The following is a 19,601-nucleotide window of genomic DNA, read 5'->3' on the forward strand; positions in this document are numbered from 1 at the left end:
TCTTCAGCAGTTTCATAAAAATGGCTCAGCAGCTCGGGTAGAGGTGGGCAGGTCATTCCACCAGCTTAGAACAGCCAAGGTAGAGGCCTGTGAAAGTGATTTTGTACCTCTTTAGGATGGTACCACAGGGTGCAGTTCACTTGCAGAACAAAAGCTTCTGGATGGCATGTATAGGTTTGAAAATGAGTTTAGGTATAGGGGTGCAGAGCCAGTGATTGTTCTGTAGGCAAATATCAGTGCCTTGAATTTGATACGTGCAGCAATTGGCAACCAGAGCAAGTTTATGAGGAGAGGTGTGATGTGCGCTCTCTTCAGCTCATTAAAGGGATAGTTCACCCGAAAATGAAAATTCTGTCAGTATTCACTCACCCTAATGTTGTGCCAACCCCGTAAGACTTTCGTTCATCTTCGGAACACAAATTAGGATATTTTTGATGAAATCTGAGAGCTAGCTCACTCCTCCATAGGCTTCTAAGGGATTGAAACTTACCAGCCCAGAAAAGTTAGTAAAGACATTGTTAAAATAGTCCAAGTGACTACAGTGGCTCAACCACAAGTTTATCAAGCGACGAGAATACTTTTTGTGTGCAAAAAACAACAAAAATAACGACTTTATTCAACTATTCATTTTCGTCTGTGTGGGCCTGAATGAATCCACGTAGTGTAACAGCGCAGCACGTCTGGGTTGTACATCACCACGTAGGCTCACTATTGGCCGACGCTGGTCATGTGTATGATGCGTGTGACGTACAACACAGAAGTGCTGCGCTGTTACACTACGTGGATTCATTCAGGCCCACACAGACGAAAATGAATAGTTGAATAAAAGTCTTATTTTTGTTGTTTTTTGCACACAAAAAGTATTCTCGTCGCTTGATAAACTTGTGGTTGAGCCACTGTAGTCACTTGGACTATTTTAACAATGTCTTTTCTAACTTTTCTGGACCGGCAAGTTTCAATCCTTTAGTAGCCTATGGAGGAGTGATCCAGCTCTCAGATTTCATCAAAAATATCTTAATTTGTCTTCCGAAGATGAACAACATGAGGGTGAGTAATTACTGAGAGAATTTTCATTTTTGGGTGAACTATCCCTTTGAAGACCACTCTTGCTGCAGCATTCTGGATAAGTTGCAGAGAAGGCCATGCTGTAAGGCCTGCCAAGAGAGCCTTACAATAGTCCAGTCTGGATAGAACAAGAGCTTGGACAAGGAGTTGTGTAGCATGCTCCGATAGGAAGGGCCTGATCTTCCTAATGTTGTATAAGGCAAATCTGCAGGACCAGGCAGTTCTAGTATTGTGGTCTGTGAAGTTCAACTGATCATCAGTCACAACTCCAAGGTTTCTGGATGCCCTGGATGGAGTTATAGTTGACGAACCTAGCTGAATGGAGAAGTTATGATGAAGTGTTGGGCTGGCCGAGACCACAAACAATTCTGTCTTCGCAAGGTTTAGTTGAAGGAGGTGGTCCTTCATCCAGCAAGAAATGTCTGTTACTGAGATGCGAGCATCTACCTGGTTGGAAGGAGGGTTAGAGTTGTGTGTCATCAGCATAGCAGTGATAGGAAAAAACATGTTTCTGAATGACAGATCCTAGTGATGACATGTAGATGGAGAAGAGAAGTGGTCAAAGCACTGATCCCTGAGGCACCCCAGTTAGATGCTGCGAGACACCTCACCCCTCCATGACACCCTGAAGGACCTACCTGAGAAGTAAGACTTGAACCACTGGAGTGCTGTTCCTGAGATGCCCTTCGTCTTGAGGATTGACAGGACAGGAGTTTAACCATACCTGTCAAGTATCCCGTTTTGGCCGGGAAAGTCCCGTATTTTACTCTTCTTTCCCGCCGTCCTCCCGTATTAGTATTTTCCCGTAAATCTCCCGGTTTTTAACCTACGTTATTAAAAAATAAGGCTACCCCGGGCCGGGCAGAGTAAAAAAAACAAAAAAAACATTCCTAATCTGTCAGTAGCCTCGCGATAACTGCCACCTGCAGTAGCCTACTACAGGTACTGTAGGTGGCAGTTGTCGCGAGGTTAGTGTGTGAGGTCAGATGGTGAGTGACAACCCTTACAGTCTATGGTGACAACGCGAAAAAAAAAAAAAAAAAAAAAAACAGAGACGGATGATGGACGCTACTACAGAGACGGAAGGCACGCATAGTAGCCTATTTGTAGTGTTCTCTGTACCTATTGTCCTGTGCATTGTTCATAATAAAGTTCGTAAAAAAAAAAAGAAAAAAAAAAAGACGGAATTGGGCACTCCTGCCAAAAAAACAAAACCCTCATGTAAATACCGCGAATGCAAAGTCTGCAACAAATTTGTACAATAACTCACTAAAAGAGTAAAGAAAAGTTATGTGAAATGAAAAGAAAAACTGTAAAAGAAAAGCAATATGAAATGAAAAGAACGTGTGGAATGAAAATAAAATGTAAATGTAAAGACAAGCAATGATAAATGAACAGAAAATATGCAAATAATATGCTGCTCGCGGTGGGCGCCGGAAAATTTCCCTTATTTTCAAATCCAAAACTTGACAGGTATGGTTTAACTGGTTAATCTGGTGGTTAACTCTGTCGAAGGGCCTGTTTAAACTTGGTCACTTCATGCATATTTACTGATCAAATAGCTATCTGATTTATCAAAACGATTCCATTTACACCTGGTCACTTAATGAAGTTTTATGTAACAAAGTTCGGGAGGAGCATGTTCAGGTAATCATCCAATCAGCACAAGAAGAAGCCAGTATAAATAAAGCCTTCCCTTACCTCCTGTCTCATGACAAATTTCTCAGCATCCCGCCACCACCCCATCACCTCACATTCAGATGGGCCTGCTCATAGATACCTATGATCTATACATTCATAGGGGGGAGTACTCTGGGGTCGGGCCGAATTCCGAGCTCGGAGCCCTCCCCCCGGACAGCAAGCCAAATACGCATTATAATATTACATCAGATTTCATTAACATGTGAACTCGTGAAAATGTGTTTTTGCAAAACGGATATAAATCCAATCTTCAGTTCCCGCACTATATGCAGATTTAATGAAGTTCAAGTCACCGAAAGCAACAGATATGAGCTGCATTTTATTGATCATCAGTGCAGGAGAGAACGGCAACAGCACTGGTAAGATCATTTCGTTTCTTTACTTTTAAAGGTTCTGTATTATGCCCCTTTTCACAAGATGTAAAATAAGTCTCTGATGTCCCCAGAGTGTGTATGTGAAGTTTCAGCTCAAAATACCCAACAGATCATTTTTTACAGCATGTTTAAATTGTCATTTTTGGGGGCTCAGAAAAACGCGCTGTTTTAGTGTGTGCCCTTTAAATGCAAATAAGCTGCTGCTGGACGACCCAGGGGGCGGAGCTTCATGAGCTCGCGCTCAGTCTCTCGGGACAATTTCATCTCACGGAATGATGATAATATCAGAAACTCTCAGTAACGGTGTTCATTTCGAATCGGACAATAATGCCTACAGAGTCAGAGTGCTGTATAGAGATGAAACAGGTATAGTTTAGTAGTTTAATTACGGTTATTATAACGTATTTGTCATCTGCTTGTATGTATCCATTATTTATTAATAGCCTACAAGTCTGCTGTCTGAATGATGATCAAACATATACTGATGAGTTTAATAAAGTTTATTGTACATCACACAAAAGATGAAGCGTCAGTTTTACTTCAGAAAATCACTGTAAGAGCTGAGTAAACACAGCAAGTTATAAGAAGTGCGCAAGTGCATAAACGAATTTCGGTAGAGTTGAGGGAGCATTCCTGTGGGCGGAGGTTAGTCAAAAAAAAAAACAGTTCTAGTGACGTGATTAAAGAAGGAAGTAGAGGGATGTAGTCCAAACGGGCCGTTCGATGTAGGCGACTTCTGTTAAATAAAATATCTCGCTTGGCATTGAACTTTGAGCTTTATAATTTTACAGATATTATTTATGCTCTAACAGCAACATTACACACTAACTAAAGTTTGAAAAATGCACGCGCTGGCTGGCTTGACGAATAGATGGCCATCTGCGGTGATGCGTGCTGCAGTAGCGCCGTCACATCTGGCTATAACATGACATATAGCCTATAACATGCTCTCACACGTTTATTTTTTAACATTGTTGGGAGGAGTGTGGTTTCAACAAGTAGATGCATTTACACTTTACAGTTTCGTCTGGAATGCGGCCCAGACCACCTCCTGAAGTGGTTTGAGCGATCGATTTAAATCTGTCTCAAATGCGTTTCGGAAGGCATTTGCATCTGCTCTTTCCACGATCGGATAGCTATCCAATCACAGAAAACACATGAAGTGGCCAGGTGTAAACAGCCAGCAGACAGATCCAGCAAGATGAGTAGGCTACTGAGGATTTGGAAGCTGCTCTTGCCAGTGTCAGGAAATTGTAAGACAATGATCATGTGCATTTAGTGCAAACACCAGACCAGTAGGCTATAATTAGATTAATTGATTAAAGAATACCTTCTTTCTCGTTTATTTCTGGCATAATGTTCTATCACGGCTGTTTCTCGTGACTTTTCCCTGTGTAAAATTAGGAATTGGCAACAGATAATGACATTGATAGCTACTCATCATTTCAAGGTAATGCCGTTGCTAAATTGGACTAATTTGAACGTTCAGCCTAAAAGTGTGTTGTTTTAATAAGAGGAATTTAAAGCTTCATGTCGGAAAATAAATGCAAATATGTGTGTCATAAAAACTGCAATCTTGCATTATTACCCACCCTGTTTTGATGTAAAGTAAATGGAGTTGAGGAGTCAAGACAGTAAACTCGAACAGGAGAGTGAATTTGGTTGGAGTCAGGAGTTGGATTCGACTCCAAAAAACCTGGGCTGGGGTATGCAGAGCATTCACAACTTATTAGCAAATTATCGGGTATGCAGAGCAGTCGCAACTTACAATTTATGCAGAGCGTCTACACTACGAAAGCAATCCGGTCAAATGAGTTTTCGACTATCTCTGAAAGTGGTCGAAAGTTGACAAGCTCAAAACATTATAGACCCCGTTTACACTTGTATTTAGCGTTGTCCACTTGTGATCCAATCGACTAAAACGCATCTTAATACCAGGTGTAAACAGGGCCTTAAAGGTAGATCCCACCGTCCCTTCACAGCGCTCCCCAAAGCACCTCCTCAAAAACACATGAGCAGAGTCTGCGAAGCGTCATGAGAGACTACGTTAAATGTCTCAAAGCACATAACATTACAATAATAATGTTCCATGTTACACCTGACTGCTAAGGATTCATTTCAGCGTTGATAGAGTTGCCATTGAAACACATAAATTCGAGTCTGAGGACATGAATAGTTCTAAAACGGGGTTGCCATCTTGTCTTAATTACGGTTACGACATTTCATTATTGATTGCTATCAGGATGTGAAGAGAGTTTCAACCAGTTTCAATTAGTGTTTATGAAAAACATAGCCTTCCCTACCTTTAAATGTACCGTGGGCCAATGAGCATACATTTGTGTGTGCTAGTGTATTTCTGAGGAAAATATGTGTTAAAGGGTATCCAAAAGAACCTGATGCAGTACATGGTTCATGTCACACGTGGGCAGTAAACACAGTGCATTCGCATGGGGTTATGCTTACAGTGTGAAGCCCAGCAGAATAGTTACTACAGAGACAGCATATTGCAAGGATGTGGGCTCAGAAGAAGCCCAGAGAGAGAGAGAGAGAGAGAGAGAGAGAGAGAGAGAGATGAACGCTGAGGTAGAACACCTGGAGTTGACTGAATCAGAGTGTTTATTCCCCCGACTGCCTGACAGCAATCTGCTGTAGAAGACAGGTGAGTTCTATGCTATATACACAGAAAAATGCATGTTTCTACATTATATAGCTATTCAGTAATAACAAATGATAATTTGAATACAATAATTTAAACGTGTAACTGTTTATTTTATAAATCCTTGTTTCAAAGATGAGAAACGGACTGAATTGAATGTATCAGGCTCACAGTTTAATTAATCTGTAGAGCATCTTCGTGTGTTTTAAGTTTGATTGTCTGTGAATAGAGGACACAATGATTTTAAGCCTCTGTGGATGCTTTTGTCTCTTTAAGTTGGAAAGGTTGTGTTCTATTTAGTATGTTATATCTGATCAGTTTCACTTCCATATTGGAGACATTGATATTGCAGCCCACATCAGCCATATATGCACATGCAAACATAGTTGTTCGGAATAGGTTGTGAAAAGCTTGAAGTAACCCTCTATTGGACATGTTGACATAGACTGCAGCTCTTTGGTGTTGCCATGAAGTGAGGACACCCAGGCAATTTTCTCCCTTGCACACATAAATGCACACACACCTCCTCAGATCAGTATGTTTGTGCAGGCGGGCAGTATGACGACAGAATTTTGTGCTTTTTAAAAGCTTTATTTGGGTCATATTTGATTCAGACTGAAAAGCTATATCTCAGGGTTAAATGTTTTACCTTTATATGGAGGTTCTGCTTCTGATAAGTCACTTCACACAAATGGGATATATGACCACAATGCTATGTGTTATGTGTGAGAGGATTTTCTGACGGAAATTTACAATTGCCATTGACCAAAAGGAGTTCAGAGGTCAGCACAACAGCATCTGTGATTGTTTTGAAAATGAAAATCATGTACTAAGTATTTAAGTAAATAACTAAATGTTTAAACCACATCAGGCACCAGGCTTTAATATCATCTACATAATCTACAGCTCAGGTTTTGTATTATGGTCAGTATATGAGTGTGAGTGCAGATGTGAATATGTTACAGTTTGGTCAGTGTGACATGTAAAAATGCCTAAGGGAAAATCCACACCTGTAGGATAAGAATAGAGATGATGTGAGATTGGGATGATTATGAAAGGGAGAGAAAATAATGAAACTGACAGAGAGAAAGTGCTGGAGGATAATGTGACCTTCTCACCCTCCGAGCCCTATCACAGGTGAAGAATAATAACACTTGATGATATAAAAGAAAAGGATATCAGCTGTAAGTCAGGGTAGCGACCACTCTTCCTCCTTTCCTCTTCATCAAACGAAACACATGTGCACGTGTTACAGGCACTTTTATCAGATTAACAGATTTCAACTTTTTTTAAAACACATAAAAATGACCTGAAAACTGTTTTAGGCCTTCGTAGTTTATTTTTGCTAGACCTGGAATTTCAAACTTACACTAAAAAAATCCTTTATAACATATTTCATTTCAAAAACTGATAATCTAACCAAAGAGTGAAATATTCACTCAATAATCAAAGCACTTCAGTGTTTACTGCATGAAATGGCTAGCAACCAAGGTAAACATTGCATAATATTTTTAGAGCATTATTTCCAATCTGTAATTTAACCAAATTATGCTAAAAGTGTGAAATGATTATTTAACTGTTTGTCTGGAAACACCCACACATTTGACCATAACAGACTGATTTTCGTCTTATCTTGTTTCTTTGTTTGCCAAGTTGCAGATATGTTTGACGATGAGAGAATTCTAATATTATAATATAATTAAATGAAGCACAATTACAACAGGAAGTCCAAAATTATCTCATTATGTCTATCCTCTGATTGAGAGAGCGAGATAGAGACCAACAAAGATAGATAAAGACAGAGCCACAACTACAGCCAAGCATGAAAATGTAATTTGTTGTGCAAATAAAGGATGGTTATGCCCATTGTTTCATAGTCAAAAGCTAAGAATTCCTCTCTACCTTAGACTAACCTATTCTGAGTTCAGCTGGCATATAGTGAGCAAAGCTAATGGCTCTTTCACATGATTTACAACAGGGCAACACAATCAGTCTCTCCACATAATGATTTCACGCAAATTGTAGTGATCAACTGCTTTCATCAGTTACTCACCCATTTGTGGTGGAATACTAAAGAAGAATGCTGATGCTGCTCTTTTCAGTATAATGAATAATGACTTCAATTTCATTCTTTAGTTTTATAAAAAAAAAATTATGGTGATTTTTTCCCGATTTGGAGCTTGACAACATATGGTTATCATTCCTTTTTATTGTATGGAAAAGAGCAGTGTAAACATCCTGCCTAATGCTGCCTCAACATGCTGCTGAAATTACCGTAATTATGAATTATCATAAAAAAGATCACTTTGATAGATGAGTTTCCAAGTTAGGCCTGGCCGTAACTTTACCATTGCTGCAGTGATCGATATGTTTTAACTGTTTTTCCCACAACAAGCCAGCAGCCATATCACCCTGTAGCCCAAGACTGGTTGCCCACTGAATCTAAGCAGGGTTGAGCCTGGTTAGTATCTGGCTGGGAGACCTCCTGGGGAAAACTAGGTTACTGCTGGAAGAGGTGTTAGTGAGGCCAGCAGGGGGTGCTCACCCAGTGGTCTGTGTGTGTCCTTATGCCCCAGTATAGTGATGGGGACACTATACTGTCAAAAAGCACCGTCTTTCGGGTGAGACGTTAAACTGAGTTTCTGACTCTCTGTGGTCATTAAAAATACCAGGATGTCTTTTGGGGGGGAAATTAGGGGTTTAATGGCAAATTTGCCCATTGGCCATTGGTCTCTGTCCATCTTCATGGCCTCCTAATATATAATGATTGGCTTCATTACTCTGTCTCCACTCCGCCAATAAGCGTGTGTGTGGTGTTCGTTCTGGTGCAATATGGCTGCCGTCGCATCATCAGGTGGATGCTGCACATTGGTGGTGGTTGAGGAGATTCCTCCTTCCATAATGCACTATATAAATGTAATTATTATTATTATCTATATTGCTTTCTCTTGCCGTTACAGTCATGTATATTTACATATATATATATAACCATTTGATGGATATTGTATTTTACACAGCAAAAATATCATTTATTTGACCGAAATTCCGGACTCGTCAACAAGCTGTCTACTAGATAGCATTTTGTGCAATGTGGGCAATGTTTATACAGTTGCCAACGAATGGGACACTACATTTTATTCAATATCTGCTGGATTTAATATTGACTAAATATATTCTATATAATTTATATAAGATTTCCCCAAGAAATAGGCAAGTGTAAACCTTCTGTCCCCTGTGATTCCTTTTCTCTCTGACAGCAAAGCACTAAGTTGGCGCGACAAACTGATTCCACTGAAGTGAGTTAATGAGAGATTTTTCATTTTTAAGTTAACTATCCTTTTAAAAATTTAGATTGCTGATCGATGGAATGTGAGGCGCTTTTCAGACACTGCTAAGAGTAAATCAAGAACAGTGGCTTCAGTGAGATAAATGTGTGTTAGTGTGTGTGTATTTGGAGCATCTATAGATTCTCCATAGAACACTTTGACACTATGAGACCCGTCTGCAAGCCTGGCAACCCAAGAAACACACAAATAAAACACTACAGTCTCCAAGACACTCTGTGGATACTTTGCTGAAATGGTCTGATTGTGTTCTTATATTATGAGCAATTGCAGGTCCCGGATCAATGGCCACCCCCAAAGGAACATCTATAATTGGATGCACTGCAAATCCCTCAGCAGGGTCACAGTATCACTCCTCCCACACACTTCTCCTTTATCTCTTTCCCATTATGTCCAACTACAGAAAAAGTCAAATAACACAGAGTTTGTCCTTTTTTTTTTAAATCTAAGGTGTCAACCCAGCTCTCTCTCTTAACCCATAGATATAAAGGTCTCAGAAGAACTGATAATAGTGCTCTGTAAGAGTCACTGTTTGGGATTAAGTAAAACTCTTGTCTTAAAATCACCTTTAACATTCTTTCACTTTATGTCCTCATTATTTCTAAAATAACCACTATAGTCTCTATAGTATCACAGCAGCTGAAATGCATGTGGAGTGCCCTAGGGGAGTGCACATCTAATTTAGATGCTCCTTTTTGTTATTTTCAGACTCCCAAGATGGCGCTATCCTGAGGTGGCCAATGCCGTCGGCTCTCTTTGACATGCCGTGGTGGCAGGCGCTCTTAAACTCCACCCTCACCCTCAATCAAAGCAACAGTAGTTTGTTCCTGCTTGACGTCCCCTGCTGGCAATCAAACGCCATGACACTTACACTCGTGTTATGCTACTGCCTGGTGCTTATTTTGGGCTTGCTTGGTAACATCCTCCTCATTTGCATTATTATGCACCAGCGGGACCCTCCTAACGTCACTAGCATCCTCATTGCCAACCTTTCGGTTTCTGACATCCTGGTGAGTGTGTTCTGCCTTCCCTTCACTGTGGTTTACACTCTTATGGATCACTGGATCTTCGGTGGGCTGCTATGTCGCCTAATGCCATTTGTGCAGTGTGTGTCGGTGACAGTTTCAGTTCTGTCTCTGGTTTTGATTGCACTTGAAAGGCACCAGCTCATACTGCATCCATCTGGCTGGAAGCCGAGCGTCCCACAGGCGTACATAGCCGTCTTGATTGTGTGGCTGTTGGCCTGCGTAACATCATTACCTTTCCTGGCATTCCACATGCTCAGCAGCGAGCCATACAGTCTGCTTCCAGCGCCGCTTAGCCAGCTACAGGCGTGTCTGGAAGTCTGGCCTTCTCAGCAGCACAAACTAGTCTACACCACCAGCCTGTTACTATTCCAGTACTGCATCCCGCTGCTCCTCATGCTTCTCTGCTACCTTCGCATTTTCCTGCGGCTGCGACGCAGACAACGCATGCTTGAGCGCCAGTGCAGCCGCAATCGAGAAGACGAACACAGGCGTGTGATGCACAGCAAACGCATAAATGTTATGCTTGCCACTTTGGTGGTTGCATTTGCTGTGTGCTGGCTGCCATTAAATGCCTTTAATGTGGTGGCGGACTGGCACCAGGAGGCGCTGCCTGTGTGTTACCACAATCTGCTGTTTTCACTCTGTCATCTGCTGGCCATGAGTTCCACCTGCATCAACCCCATCATCTATGGCTTCCTCAACAGCAACTTCCGCAAGGATGTGTCCTCCGTGGTGCTACACTGCCATTTTCAGCCAATCGAAGACAGCTATGAACACTTTCCAATGTCCACCATGAACACTGATGTGTCACGGACATCTTTTAGACTCAGAAACAATTCTGTGTAATTGGGCTTATTGCTTAATTAATCTGGACATCAGAACCAGTGTTTAGCTTAGATCAACGTTGACTTCCACTCCAGTGACAGATGCCAGCCCTATATATGGTGTAAATGTGTAAATAAAAGTACATAAATGTATTGAAAATGTATTTGTTAACTTGTTCTACGATTGAATCATGTGGATTCTGATTGGTCCAAGGAAGGAAGTCGTGACTAGAACCCATTTGATTTATCCGGATTGAATCATTCTAATCCTTGTTGTAACATTGAGGTATGTTATGCACACTAATTATGTTTTAAATTTGCAAAAGCATTTTACTCTGCTAAAACTGGTGGACTATATAAGAAAAAAGGCAGCAGAAGGTTTGTGAGCTATGTAGCTTTTTTACACTCAAACACAATGAAAGCTATAAGGAATGAATTAGGCGAAGGCAACACTTGCATTTAAAACATTATCTCTTCTTCCTTGAGGCACAGAGCTAAGATTGGAGGTACTGCCAGTGTACAAATTCCTGGAAATTGCAGCTAGCTAAGCCCTAATGCTAACCCTAATGTCTAGCATGATACAAGCTAAAACCCACAATAAATCTGAATATACCTGTCAGCTTATATTGTCAGACTGCAGCCTAAAAGGGGAAAACCGGCAATATCCACTGGACAAACAAAACTGTGCTGGAGTTTTTAATTTTTCTGGGGCTTATTTTTGTGACTCATCCTTTCAAACGAGTGCACACACACAACCAGCAGAAAGATACATTGTCTGAAATGTTCTATCAAATATGTAGTTTTCAGAAACTATTAATTAATATTATACAATGTTTAAACTCAAAAAGAGCATTAAATAAAATTGCGAAAGAGACATTAATGTCACCTTCATTTATGTGCTGGTGAAATACACTAAATGAATATCTGTTCAGAGTGTTGATCTGGTGTCAGGCCGTATAACTCATCTGTCTGTCACATAAAGACATGATTGATGAGAGTAATAATTTTGTTTGATAAAGGGGCTCTGGTACAATACATCAATTTATTTTAAAGTGCATTCCCAATATAAAAAGCATCCACATTTCAAGATTACACCCATTTCATGATTTAGTAATGCAGTTATAACATACTGTAATCATAGGACTGAGTGCTTGTATCCTTGCCAGGCAGAACATCTTTGTCAGTCCCTGGGAAAAGGTTTGCCTTATCCTGTAATAGTTATCAAACACAACAAATCCCTTATTCCCTTATACCCCCATACTTTATTTATATACCATACTGTTCTGATTGAAAGAATTCCATTATAAAATCTAAAATATATAACCATGTGTAAGCATGCTCGGTCAGTGATTTTGCCAAGTAAGACATGTTCCTGGATCAACATCTTTTGTTGATCCTGGAACAACAATCATGTCCAAAAACATAGGTCTAACCCTATTCCTACCCATAAACCAAACCCTACCCATAACTTATCCTAAAATCAGAGGGAAATGATGAATAACACTGATGTAGAAGCACCTAACCCTGTTTGTAAGCCTAAACTTGATTGAGGCTACATTAAATGTAAACCTATCCCTTAAATCTGATTGGTTGATTGGAACATTGTTCCAGGATCAACGAGGATGTTGATCCAGGAACACGTTTTATTAGGTGAAATCACGTTCACCAAACAGGAATCATATTTGAATGCATTCAGCAGCAAGATTGTAACTGCTCAAACTTCTCTAGACAGATTTTAATGCCTGAATTGAATGTGACTGTCTTATTTAGTGTTATATATTTTCAGGTTTTGTGAAACATTATAAACGTTAACTGTTCTGTATCTGTGTAATGCCATATCCATGGGTGTAACATCAATAAATTTCTTTTATGGGCAATTGAGGTGATATCAAATGTTGTAAAAGAGAAAAGCTGAGATTTAGAGGGAGAAGTAAAGAGAGAAGAGACGATAGATGAGTTTAATATGAATTTTCCTGGAACGGTTCTGTTGGCTCATGCTATAAGGTTCTCAATTGTGCATCTGGTTGTCTGTATTTCTTCACTACACTTACAATTGTTTTGATGATGTTTTTGTAAATGTGATAGAAAGACAGCACATAAATTGCATAAAATGATTGGTTGTTGCAATGAATTTTGAAGTTTATATTAGATCTGATGTCATGCATGCTTACATGTTCACTCCCCTGCTCCTAATATGTCTGCACTAACTTGGATGGGTTAAATGCAGAGGACATATTCCTAAGTATGGGTTTCCATACTTTGCCTTTACGTCACTTTGCTTTCACTTTCATTTTCTAATGACCAGGAATTATACTTTTATTTTATTTAGTACAGATATGTGTTTCAGGCATGTTAATCTGTGCACATGTTGCCGTTAAGTCACCAAGTTTTTTAAATGAGCCATACATGCACAAAATAAGGTGTAGGCTGTGTGCAATTTATAGGGACAGATAATATTTCTGAGAATTCAAAAACTAAACAACATCAGCAATTGTAATCTTCACCCAATTGTATTTCAATCACTGTCATAAATGCATGTAAAACATTTTTCATTCCTATTGAAAACTGTTCTAGGTGCTTGAATGTAAAAATTGGTTTTCACTGTGATCAACTGTTTCAGTTTCTTGGAGTTTGACTTTAGTCTTGGTAAGTGGCTTCAATTTTAAAACGTATTTTCAACAAATATTCAAACATTCATCATCATATTCATCAGTGAACCTTCCATTCACCCTCTTCTCTCATCTGGAAAAAAGTAGACTCAGCCTAAAATCAGCCTAGCTTATGTGTCCTCATCGTCCTTTTAGCGGTGTTGGTTCCGGAAGTATTTTTTCCATTCATTTCTCCCATAGGGATTTAAAAAAAAGTCTTTGTTAAAGCGAAGCGATTTAAGTCATGAAGGTGAATCATAACATTACAAACTTTAATTTGAGCAAAAAAGTAAAATACTAAAATACAAAGGTACAAGACTTTAGTGATAAGAACTACAATCCCATGAAGCATTGTGAACAGCATAATTAAATTAAAAACAGACATTTATAAACTAATATATATATAAACATATTTTTTCAAATATACATTAAAATATTTAAGTATTTTGTGAGCGTATGACCGACTCAATTACATAATTTGCAGTGCTTCATGGGAGTGGGAGGAGCTAACAATCTTTTGCTGTGTTTTGCTTGTTTTGACTCTGATTGGTGGAATTGTGTACAGCATCATGGGTAATGTTGTTTTTCATCGTGAATTCTGCTGTTAAACAACTATTAACTATTTAACTTGAAATAATGTGGGTTGATGTCTTCAAAGGAAGTAAGTACCATTGATTAACAACCTTGTAGGCAGCTCACCGTAAGGTTGCCTTTAAAGGTTTATAAGTTATCAATAAAAATCAATTTCTCTATGAAGAAACTTCAGTGGAGTTTTTACTTCTGAAACCCGACTGTTGCATAAGTTACCTTTGACAAGAAATGAAATAAGCAAACAGTGAGTGTGAGAGTATTATAACGTGTAATAAAATGAAAAAATAACTGCATCATCCCACAATCAGTGTGTGCACTTATGTGGAATAATAGGTGACACTGGCCTGGTTGCAAAACACACAAAATCAACAAAATTTAATGTAGCTTAAGCCAACGCAAAAAGTTAAACTTGAAGACAGCGTGGATAATAAATTAGCAACAATGTCCTCTTCGCTGTGGGGAACAAAATCTTTGGATAGGCTATCACTGAACATTTATTTAACCATAGCAAAAGTAAATTTCTTACTGAAGTAAATTTTACATCTATTTTTTGTATTTAAAATGAGACAAATCTGATATTATTTTAATCTTGTATGTTAACAGTTGAGAGCAGTAGTTCTTTATTGATGATCTAACTAGCAGAAGACACTAGCCGGGTTTAAATCCCAGTTGTGGAGGTGGGGTACGTTGTAACACTGCCCAGCAAACATGCGACATCAGATAGACGTTCAGATCATGTCTGTATAACGTCCGTCAGTTCAGACCCACTTTTGGACGTCTGTGGACGTGCGAAACAGGTTACATATCTGGACGTCTTACTAGGACCCCCTATGGACGTCTGGACGTGCAAAACTGGTTTAATATTTGAATGTCTGACTAGAGACCCCTTTGGACGTCTGTGGACGTGCGAAACTTGTTCAATATCTGGACGTCTGACTAGAGACCCCTTTGGACGTCTGTGGACGTGCGAAACTTGTTCAATATTTGAACGTCTGACTAGGGACCCCTTTGGACGTCTGTGGACGTGCGAAACTGGTTCAATATCTGAACGTCTGACTAGGACCCCTATCGACGTCTGTGGACATACGAATCTGGTTCAATATCAAACGTCTGACTAGGGACCCTTACTGTGGATGTGCAAGAAAGCCAGGACTCCTTTTGGGCAGAAGACTATTTCAGTCTCTGAACCAATCTAAAACGTGTCATTGTGAAATGCAAGAAGTTTTTTGATAAATAGTCATACGAAATACTGTTAAATAAATAAATAAAAATAATCACATTATTATGAAAATGGCAAATTATATTATATATTAAGTTGATATTATGCAATCATTGCAAAATTATTCAATTATTTACAATTTATTTATATTGAGAAATGGAAAATTTCTGGGAAATTTCAGAAAAATTGGTAATTTTGAAATTTTGCCCAATTTAAATTGCAAAAGTGCAAACTTGCACATTCAGTGCATGTACGTAATTCAGTAGAATTACAACCGATTATCAAGTGGTGAAGAGCACACTTCATGATTCTCTGGATCTTGCACAGGGTTGAGCCCACAATGGGCCTAAAATTTTACAGATTTATATTGAAAATGTTTTTTTTGTTTTTGTTTTTGGAGTGGGATCATATTTGTATATTTTTTTTGTTTTTTGTTTTTTTTGTAAAGACTCCTAATTCAATGCTGATTTAGCACATATCTCACCATTTAGCACACTGCAGTTATTAATATTAGTTTGACCATGTCCTGATGTCGTTGGAGGACACGGAATCCTGTACTGATGAATAAAAATAGCAAATACATGTTTATATGTGTGAGATTATTTGTGCTAAATAAACCAGCATTGTTTTTCAGTGAAATGTCCCTTCAAATAAGTAAATGAATTGTTACATACAAGGATAATGTTTGCTTCTGTCCTTATATTTAAATTGTATTTCCATTAATTCATTAATTCCCATGGAAAGTGCATCTTTTGAATATTCCCAAAATTGTGCAACCCTATACATTTACTAATTATGTAATTATTTATTTCAATAAGACTTAACCCACGGATAGCAAAGACATGTGGCCCATATTTGGCATAAATCTGGCACAGCTGGTGCAAATGTGGGCCAAATGTTGTGAATGATATTTTGCCCAAATGTCAACTGTGGGCCGCATATCTTGTCCCGAAATTTCAGATATGTTTTATTTAGGTCATACAGTCAGATGGCTCCATCAATGCAGCATCAATGTGTCAAATTGTATTGCTGATGCCCAATTTTAGTCTATTTTCACCTTTTTAGAATGGTTGTTTGAAATAGGTTAATGCTTTACATTAAGCCAAATTAATGTCCATAAAGTGGGCGTTGCCGTTCCTGTTCCCTGTCAGTAAAAAACACTCCAGTTTCTGCACTGCAGGCTGAGGTGGGTGAAATGCCTCTTGAGTTAAGAAGACTTAAAGGATTAGTTCACCCCAAAATGAAAATTTCCTAATAATTTACTCACCCCAATGCCATCCAAGATATCCATGTCTTTCTTTCCTCAGTGGGAGAGAAATTATGTTTTTTGAGGAAAACATTTCTGGATTTTTCTTCTAACAATGGACTTCATTGGTTACCATCGTTTTTAAGTCCAAATCAATGCAGTTTCAAAAGTCTTTGAAGTGTTTAAACGGGCTGTACGCGATCACAGCTGAAGAAGAGGTTGCTATCTAGCGAAATGATAGGTCATTTTCAAAAAAAATATATAATTTATAGACTTTTTACCTTCAATAGTTCGGATTGAGCTGATCAACAAACGGACAGGGAACTACGTCATCACGTTGAAAGGTCACGCCGGCGCCAGCAATGACAACTGAGACTGCATAAGAAATAATATAAAGTTTACATGATTCTTATTGTTTACATTATGAACTAAGTCCATGCCATGCAGTGAGCCAGAGGACAGAACAGCTCAGACTGTCAGTGATAAGAACTCGTCTCCAAAGAGTAGGTGATTTGATTGCTTGATCAAATCGTGGCTCATTTATATTATATATATATCTCTAAATCCGATCTGGACTAGGCTACTTAATGATAATATATTGTTCATAAATAAAACAATAGTAATAAAGGTGGTGTAACTGAGGTAAGCGTCCATTTAATACATGAGTTGTGTTTAACAAGATTAAATGAACAAGTGACTACTGAATTTACGTTAAGTACTGCATTTAGTAAAAACACATACATGAAATATATTTGTTTATGCCTCATTGTTCTTAAAAAAAAAAAAAAGAATATTTACTTTTACTGGCATGATATTATCATATTACATATTTACTGGCATGAAAACTCGCTGAGCTGACCGGCTCAGCTCTGCCTCCCCCTTCTGTTCACCAGAGGAACAGTCTTTCAATATGCTGTGCTATGGTGCGAACACACCACTTACTCAACTAAACAGTTGGCTAAACCTGTGTCAGGATTGTGCTTTTCAGCTAAAGTGTATAATAAATTCAAATGGCTTTTCAAACTTAATGTTTGAACAAGATGTGGCTTTCATTCACATTTTCAGGCATCACTCTTGAATCATACATGTAGAGGGTGCTATTGCTCAGTTTATTCTATAATGTAAAATTATATATATATATATATATATATATATATATATATATATATATATATATATATATATATATATATATATGTAGTAACATGGGTGCATTTCCTGTTAACAGTTTCTGTTTGAACTTGAATCAGTTTATGTTTCAATGTATTAATGGCTGCCAACATTGTTTTTGTTTGTGTTTGAAAAGTGCTCAAGAGGGTGTATCACTGGCCAGATTATTAATAGTATGGAAGTATTTATAGGTTTGTTTACTGAGCGGCCAGACAGTCCAGCTAAGTCACATTAAAAAATACATAAGGGCATCTCTCTCTCTCTCTGTTATTTTTCCACTGCTCCAAATGGAACATGCCAAAAGAATGTCTTGCAGCATGCAACATGACAAAATAATTTTCCTACTGCAGGAACTGCACAAACACCAGGAACTGGTAAATAAATTACAAAAATAAGCATAGTTCAAAGATATTACATTATTGTGACAGATGATAGATGATAGCTGAAGCTTTATTTTAACCCCGCGTTTAAAAAAAAAGAAAAAAAGTTGCCAACCACTGCCAGCATTTGTGATCATTTCTACAAAATGTTCATGGACCCTAGAATATTTTGTTGCATGAATATCTGAACATGCATTATATCAAAAGAAAGAACAGACCCTCTGCTTTAAAAAAAACCTTTTTATTCTAGCTTAATGCATTATTATTTTTTAGCAACACTGAATGTGGGTAAGTCTCATAAAAAAAGCAACATTGAGCAAAAAGCTGAGAAAATTGCGATTTTGTCAAAGACTACATCCAGATCGGAGTCAGAACGATGATCAATACATAAATGGAGTAGATCGAGTCCATCCCTAATGCTAAGTTGCACAGTCCTATAGCTCGTCCTAGGTCAACTTTTCATTAAATAACATTAGGCAGTTTTGATTTATTATGCTTTTTTTTAATGTTGATGATCGCGTTATTTTACATATGCATCTGCTTAGGCTACATATGATATCGCTTGTTTCTGCATCTTTTTCACCTGTGTTGATCATAGACAGTAAAAGAAAGGTGTTGATCCATAGATTCTGTACTCTTTCGGAAAATGTGTAATAGCGCCCCCTACCGTATAACAGTGAAAACAAGGAAAGCCGGAAATGTCCGTCAATAGTGGGGAAGCGTTGTAATACTATACCTAAATTACGGAAATTTCCGTCACTGACTGGAAAATAATTAGTAAGTATCCACACACTCTTTTTTATAGACTAAACAAGGGAACCAGAGACATTTACTGGGGGGAAAAAATAGCTATGACATGGCATTTCAAAGTTGACAGTGGATGTTTTCTTTCTCCTTACGATGAAGGCCTAGCCTGGGAAAACCCAGACAACTTCCGGCAAATTTAGATTTGCTCTGCAAGTAGTCTGGCAAAGAGCTCATTCAAGCCCATTTCTAATCCGTCGAAATCGAGGCACCAATCAGAAACCTTGGGGCGGGCTTTACACAATGACGATCGCTCTGGTTGTTTTTAGGTCTATCCAATAGAGAGCCTAAGTCCCTCCCCTCCGTTTCCGGCTCATGGGCCCTTACTTCGGAAAAAATATGTATGGTAGTCAATGGCGAGAGACAACTTATCTTTTTATTCCGTCTGAACTGTGCCCTGAATTACACATATGATGTTTGTCAATTTAAAAGATAATTATGAAAGTCAAGAAAGTCGCAGTTTGTCATAAAACAGAAGAGTAACATTTAGTTTTATGTGAAAATCGCTCAATGAACTACATCTCTCGTCTCGCTCTATGTACGTCACAAGA

At 38.6% G+C, this 19,601-nt stretch overlaps 1 protein-coding gene across 1 annotated transcript; it reads left to right on the forward strand.

Moving 5' to 3' along the window:
- Window positions 1-9,880: 9,880 nt before the first annotated feature.
- npy4r (neuropeptide Y receptor Y4) lies at window positions 9,881-11,127 on the forward strand (the record flags this gene model as incomplete). Its single annotated transcript, XM_084097489.1, has 1 exon — window positions 9,881-11,127. One exon carries the CDS (start codon window positions 9,881-9,883, stop codon window positions 11,012-11,014), a length of 1,134 nt encoding a protein of 377 aa, XP_083953615.1. The 3' UTR covers window positions 11,015-11,127.
- Between the last annotated feature and the right edge of the window lie 8,474 nt (window positions 11,128-19,601).

Source organism: Abramis brama, assembly GCF_963993115.1.
Source record: "Abramis brama genome assembly, chromosome: 21".
Lineage (NCBI taxonomy): Eukaryota > Metazoa > Chordata > Actinopteri > Cypriniformes > Leuciscidae > Abramis > Abramis brama.